We start from the raw sequence: 6951 nt of genomic DNA on the forward strand, positions 1-6951 counted from the left end.
CCTCTCCATTGGAGATAAAAGGGAAGGCCACATTGAATTGGCTTTTAAAGCCAAACATGCAGATGGTAGGCCACAAGTCACAAAGTATCCTTTAAAGCTAAATATTCTCATGGATACGACAAAAAGATTTCTCTATTACATCGATGAGCAACTGACTCAATGTTAGAGCATGAGTACAATTGGCAGTAGGATGTTTGATGTTGACCCTTATATCTAACCCAATTATAGATAAGTAATTGAGATTTGTGGTCCTTGCCCTTTTCTACATGCTTGATAATTATCGTGTTCTACTGTGTGGTTTAATGCAAAGAGGGGCATTGGAATGTTGGTATGAGGGAGGGTGAAGCGTGATAGTAGCAAGTGGGGTGATCTTGCCATGGCGTTGCTAGTGTGAGCCATCGTGTTGATATTCTAAAAGTGATAATAGGTAGGAGATGTGATGGCCTCTATGATGCTACTGGTGTGAGCGGAGACCAGGGTGTTCACTTTCTCACCAATGTCTTGATGTTGGGTAGGTTAAATCAAGTATTGCATGTCTTAGACACATTTGGATGAGTGTCGTGAGTATCCATCTTTGGGCATTTGTTCTTTACACACCTATGCGCATGGACTCCTCACACCTATGCGGATGGACTCTTGCCCACCATCGATTGGACGTGCATGTGAGAGTTTGCTACTTGGCCCACCTTTATTAACATTACCTCCTGAGAGGTAGTGCAATGGTGGAGGATTGCTCGACTCTTTGGTGAATTTCCATGTGTAGTTTTCAAAATATTAATTGAGTTGTGTGTTTCCAATTGTCATTAGATCATCCTATAAAAATTGCCTTGCATCTAGAAACGCTTTGCTTTACTCAAGCGCACTTTGCACTCTTGTTTTTGGTGTCCGTGTTCTTGTGCAGACATCCATGTACTACTTTGCACGTGATGAATGGGATCTTGGCACGTGAGCAGGACACCAAGCACGCCTTTGGTTTTCACGAGGTTGGGTTCGCACCACCCACTTGCCATCCTCCAAAAGGTGGTGTGAAGGACTCAGTTGGCCCAATAGGATGGCCGATGAGCCCAGACACACTGACAAAAGAGGTCTATGTCGGGCTGAGGAAGGCGACCCAGCCACGCCATGGCCAACTCCTCCAATTGCAAAGATGGTTGGCCCATTCCATCTCCACCAGCCGCCGTCGCCGCCGCGGGGCTACACCGTTGGCATAAAGTAGCAGGTGTGATGAAGGTCAGGTGGGTCTCGAGTTTTATTTCCTCGTCGGGGGGTGTGAACCCAGACCGAAGGAGGAGGGGTGCGGGCAAGCGGGCATGCGGGGGCGAAGACCAATGGGATTTTGCCATGTGATGATGACACGAGAGAGGTTGGAAGATTCCCCTCGTGTGAGGAGGAGGAGGCTAAGGGAACTCTTTTTGAAGAGGTGATGATATAAACATAATATAAACAGACACCGCCACTACGTAAATTTCAAACAAGCTTTGTACTGTTCTTTTTGTGTTTCAGACTCGTCGTTTTTTTCAAGCTTCAAAATCTCCACAGCGCACTGCCACAGCTCCGCCGAATTCTTCTCCACCCTCCAAACACGCGCTAATCCCGCTCGCCTCAACACTCGCGGGGCAACTTCGCTTACCACACTAGGCTCCTCAGGCGAGTCCAATTTTCAATCTAGGAAGGTCTTGCAGTGATTGGATTGAAGGTGCCTGATTTTCAAATCGAAAAAAGAAAGACTAGCCAGCGTAGGAAAAATGGCGAGGGGCGGAGTGCATGAAAGATGAACAAATAACAGCGCGAGAGAGAGAGAGAGAGAAAGAGAGCGCGCGGTGAAGCTTTTGAAGGTGCTGAAACACTTCGCTCACAGTATTCGGTGAAGCTTTTGAAGGGTTCGCAGACACAAATATTGCTACCTAAAGCTCTCTCTCTTCTTTCAAATTGAATTCGCAGAGCGTCGCTTTCCAAATTAGATCAAGCTCCTCCAATGGCGCCATTAATAGAAGTAGCTCTTTAGTCTATTATCGAATCCCAGCTTTGCGTTACCAGTACACATATTTTCCTACTCTTTTCGCAGTGTCTTAACGCCTTCAAACAAATGTTAGCATTCAAGCGACGTTTCGTCTTCCTAGTGGAGCAGATTGACGTTGAGAGCTTTCCAATTTGCTGTCGAAAAGACGCAGAATGTCCTTGAAGAAGTATGTACTTAAATGGGACTGAAATTACGACTCACTCAGGAACTTAGCTCCATCCATTAATCCTCGAGAACTTTACGCTTGAGTATGCATGGTCGTTTTAAGGAAAGCCTTTCTTTTCAGCTCCATCCATTAATCCTCGAGAACTTTACGCTTGAGTATGCATGGTCGTTTTAAGGAAAGCCTTTCTTTTCACGGTTTCGTTGGTTAAATGACTCTCTAGAAATTGTTCTCGTCTGCTTTTTGAAATAAATATTTGAAAGAAGTAGCTCCCTAACATTCGGGTGCGTGTTGTCATAGTTGGGAGATGCGCAGGTATAAAAATTTCTCCGCCGAGATTGTTTATCTTCTGAAGGCAGTTTGATGGATGAAACTTGTAAATGCATGTTTTGTCTTCGTTGCGTCGGGCTAAGGGTGCAAACACTGCCGCTTACTCAGCTGCGCTAGGAAGGCATCAACACTGACGCTCCGGAGTGTTTGCTAATGGAACGGAAATTTTTTTCCACCCACCTGGTAAAAAAATCACTCGATATGGCCACAATATAGTCCCAAGCTTTTTTTTAAGGGCGTTTCTGGGCACCCTTCGGAATTCGAAATTCAAAGATTCTGTAGATATTGTCAGGCAACATGTCCTGCTGGAATAATACCTTACGAGTGTCTTTGGCCTGTAGGATTATGTCCAACACCGTAAATTTTTAAATCTCCAGATTCTCAAGTGCTAAAGGATGGCAGACCCTCCAAACCCCCTCTATGTTAATATTGTTGATGATTGCAAATGCCTTATTGTGTATTGATTTTTTTTAAAGGAGCAGTTTCAAATGCTGTCTTGAACTCCTCCCATTTCAATCAGGTGGAGATTCTGCAATTCTAAAAATTGCCAATGTTTATCTTGCCATGAAAAGTTAGTTTAGAGCTAAAGTTTAGTTTTAATGATGTAGACCATGCACAGGACAGAAAGGCGTGCATGCTCCTGCTCACATGCTATGTGCACATGCATCTTGCGTGTATGGGTGCGGCCACAAGTGGATCTGCATGTGCAAGTGTGATTACATGTGCGCAGGAGAACATACGCATGGGTGGGAGAGAGAGAGGGGGGAGAGGGGGGGGGGGGGGGGGGGGGAGTGGAAGATGGGGCATTTCACAAGAGATTGATAGGTATTGGACATGTTCCAGACTCTGGGTTCAACATGTGGAAGGGTTTTAATATTTCTTGTGTCAAACTCATTATTCCCCTGAAATTTTGCAGATACATCAGTCAAATACTGTTATTTAGAGTTTTGTTCAAAGTAAGGGCTTATACTTTCTTATGATAATGGGAAGGCATCAATCTTGGAGTGAACACGAGACGAAGTTTCATTTTAATGGGAACTCTGATACTGAATACTTATCAAGGTCGACTGGAGAGCAGATGGACCTTTCATCTTCGGCACCTCCGAAATCTTCATGCTGGCCACAAAGTTATGAAAAGTCCATGGAGTATTACTCCAGGTCACCTTCAATGCAGAAAATTTCTTCTATCACATCCTTAGATCAAGATCCAATGTTAAGCTCTTTGCTTTCCACAGTAGACATGAACAAACCAACAGATGCCAAGGAACCCTTTCTCAGCAGTGCATTAGAGGATCGTGAGAGTCACATTGATAACTTAAAGATGGACTCAAGTACTATGGTTTACAATGGTACAGAACATATTGTTCAAGGCTCAAAACCATCTGGCAGTTCTGTTGTCCAGGCCATTTTGAATGGAATAAACATTTTGGCAGGTAAACTTTCCCTTTTTTTCTTCTTGAAAATATGCTAATGATATTCTCAAAACCCACAAGGCCACAGCTGGAAGGTAGCGTGCTTTCAATTTTGAAGACACAAATTGTGTATGCAGTGCAAAAAGCACAAGAAAACGTCTCTTACATGCTTCAAAGAAAATATTTATGTGTCCCTCCTTGTCATAGCTGGTGTCATTTTAGTTCTTCTATGATTGTTTTGGTTGTGGCCATTAGCACGTATGTCAGCCTTTTAGCCTTACTGGAATAATGCAGGACTAGTGTTATGTTTGTATTACTAGGTTGCTAGTATTTCTGAGTGCTTTGATAACAGAACTGCAAATGAGCGTGGGTGCACACCTTGGTGGAGATGATAATTCCAACTTAATGGATCTGCAAACAGTAGAGACCTATTCAGAGGTTATCAAAGTTCAGGCATAGGACAAGCAGAACATGGCATCCAAACAAACAGGTGACTTGCATTAGAACAGGTGATGGCATCACCATAGGCCTTGCCAAAAGAACGGATATTTGAAAGAACATAAGTCAAAATGTTCACATTGACTGTGGAGGCTTAAGCAAAGGAAAAATGAACATGAAGCTAGCCTTTCGGGGAAAGACCGAAATGGGGCAAGAGACCCTTAAGGTGAATAGAATAGACCCGTAAAATAGAGACCTCTGGATAACCTTAAAGAATGCAGGAATCAGAGATTTCTTGTATTTTGTTGATTGTCCAGAACCTCTTCAAATCTTTATTTTCAGGCTACTTGGAAGGCAAATCTCAAACAGTATCAAAGATGGAACTCTTTTGTCAGTTTTTTTCTGACCTTCCTTGGTTTCTGCAGGGGTTGGAATTCTCTCAATGCCCTATGCTGTTGCACAAGGGGGATGGCTTGGTTTGAGCTTCCTTTTTCTCTTTGCAGCTGTATGCTGCTACACAGGGGTCCTTTTGCGCCGTTGCCTGGATACAGATCCACAGATTCGAGGTTATCCTGATGTTGGGCAGGCAGCATTTGGAAAGCATGGCAGATTTGTAGTTTCATTTCTTTTGTATTTTGAACTTTACGCAGTAGCTGTGGAATTCCTGATCCTAGAAGGTGATAATTTAGCGCAACTTCTCTCTTGGCATGGGTTTGATTTTGGTGTCATCAGCCTTTCTCCAGAGGAGTCCTTCATCATCCTTTCAGCCTTGGTGATGTTACCTACAGTTTGGCTGCGTGATCTTAGTTTGTTGTCTTATGTATCAGCTGGGGGAGTTGCTGCATGCGTTGTTGTGCTCCTGGCAGCAGCGTGGGTGGGCGTATCTGATGTAGGCTTCAATTGTCGAGGCCGTTTGCTGAATATACAAGGCCTTCCGGTAGCTGTTGGGCTATATGCATTCTGCTATTGTGGCCATGCTGTCTTCCCCAGCATTTATGGCTCCATGAAAAATAAGGCTAGGTTCACTCATGTGAGTTCCTTCACCTGGTGAAATTTTCAACTCTGTTTGAGGCATGTAGCATCTTTGTGTGGAGGCGCTTTTTTTATTTGATTAAATTACATCAGATGGGGTGATATGATATGGTTTTTTTTGCTTTTATGAGTATGTTCCAGGTCTTACTCATCTGCTTTGTGCTCTGTACAATGCTGTATGGAGGAATGGCCGTGTTGGGATCCCTCATGTTTGGGGATAAAATCGAGTCTCAAGTGACATTGAACCTTCCAAAGGAAAATGCCGCAACAAAGATTGCTATATTTGCCACGCTTGTTAACCCATTTGCTAAGTATGCTTTGACTGTCACACCGCTGGCCGCTGCTTTGGAGGAGCTATTACCACGTTCATGGGCATCACGTAGTCTTATCTTCTGGGGAACAGCAATTAGAACTCTGCTAGTGGCAAGCACAGTAATAGTTGCTCTTACTGTACCATTTTTTGCTTACCTTATGGCATTTATTGGGTCCTTTTTAAGCACCACTGTTGCTATTACCATCCCATGCATCTGCTATTTGAAAGTATTTTCAGGCAGAATTTTGTTATGGGAAAGAACCTTGATTTTTTTGTTCCTAGTTTTTGGGGTAACAGCTTGTGTGGCAGGGACTTATTCATCATTTCGACAAATTGTAATCAGTTTATCAGACTAATAAATATGTGCCAGGGCAACTCCAGAGTCGTGCGTGTCATACATGATGATCTGGATTCAAGAAGAAATATGGTGAGCAGCTGTTGTACGTTGTTCCTTATGTCTTGTTGAGGTGGACCACTCATGGGAGTGCCCAGTCATGTCTCTCTTTCATATACTAGCCATTTACCTGGACCAAATACAATATTTTTGTCTCCCCCCTCTTTTTCAAAAAGTTATTCTGAAGTCAATAGGATGAACTTGTTTATGAAAAAGAGGTTACCCTGAAATAACAGGCATTGTATCCTACAGGACAACATTAACATACACTAAGGGTTCCTACTCCACACCTAGGAAGTTTTGCCACAAAAGATGTAAGTTTGATGAGTCTAAAAATTTAAGGCTATTGGTCCAAACTTGAGAATGAGAGATTGCTGGCTCACCATATATATATATATATATATATAGATAGAGAGAGAGAGAGAGAGAGAGAGAGAGAGAGAGAGAGAGTTCCTACATTGTCATTGCAATTGGGCTCTATGTAGATGTCACAAAATGGTTTCACATCATGTATGAGAGTTGTGTGAGTGTGTCCATAGCTTGATCAATCACCTTGTAAGGACAGAAACATGTTTGAAGTCTATTAAAATCATCAAACTGTGGAGGAAAACACATACATATGAGATGTCAATACCGGTAATTTAAAGAGATGTCTTTAATGCACGCATGCATGTTCACAAACACACTCACACAACTCTCATACATGATGTGAAACCATTTTGTGACATCTACATAAAGCCCAATTGCAATGACAATGTATATAGAATATCATCAAGTGATTTAAGGAACTCTCTCTCTCTCTCTCTATATATATATATATTTATTTATTAATATTTATTTATTATTTTT

General features: G+C 42.6%; 1 protein-coding gene across 6 annotated transcripts; it reads left to right on the top strand.

Moving 5' to 3' along the window:
* Positions 1–1478: 1478 nt before the first annotated feature.
* LOC147881918 (amino acid transporter AVT1B-like) lies at positions 1479–6073 on the top strand. 6 transcript variants are annotated; one of them, XM_087401625.1, is made up of 5 exons: positions 1479–1647; positions 3430–3671; positions 3869–3946; positions 4789–5393; positions 5537–6073. In XM_087401625.1, exons 2-5 carry the CDS (start codon positions 3545–3547, stop codon positions 6062–6064), a joined length of 1338 nt encoding a protein of 445 aa, XP_087257751.1. In that variant the 5' UTR covers positions 1479–1647; positions 3430–3544; the 3' UTR covers positions 6065–6073. The 6 variants fall into 6 exon arrangements, with proteins under 6 accessions (XP_087257751.1, XP_087257750.1, XP_087257749.1 ...); XM_087401624.1 differs by having other exon boundaries at positions 3430–3469; positions 3592–3946; XM_087401627.1 differs by lacking the exon at positions 1479–1647 and adding an exon at positions 4278–4415 and having other exon boundaries at positions 3655–3671.
* Positions 6074–6951: the final 878 nt, after the last annotated feature.

This window comes from Dipteris shenzhenensis, chromosome 30 (genome assembly GCF_047967505.1).
Source record: "Dipteris shenzhenensis isolate YYH24624 ecotype China chromosome 30, Dip_SZ_1.0, whole genome shotgun sequence".
NCBI classification, from domain to species: Eukaryota; Viridiplantae; Streptophyta; class Polypodiopsida; order Gleicheniales; family Dipteridaceae; genus Dipteris; species Dipteris shenzhenensis.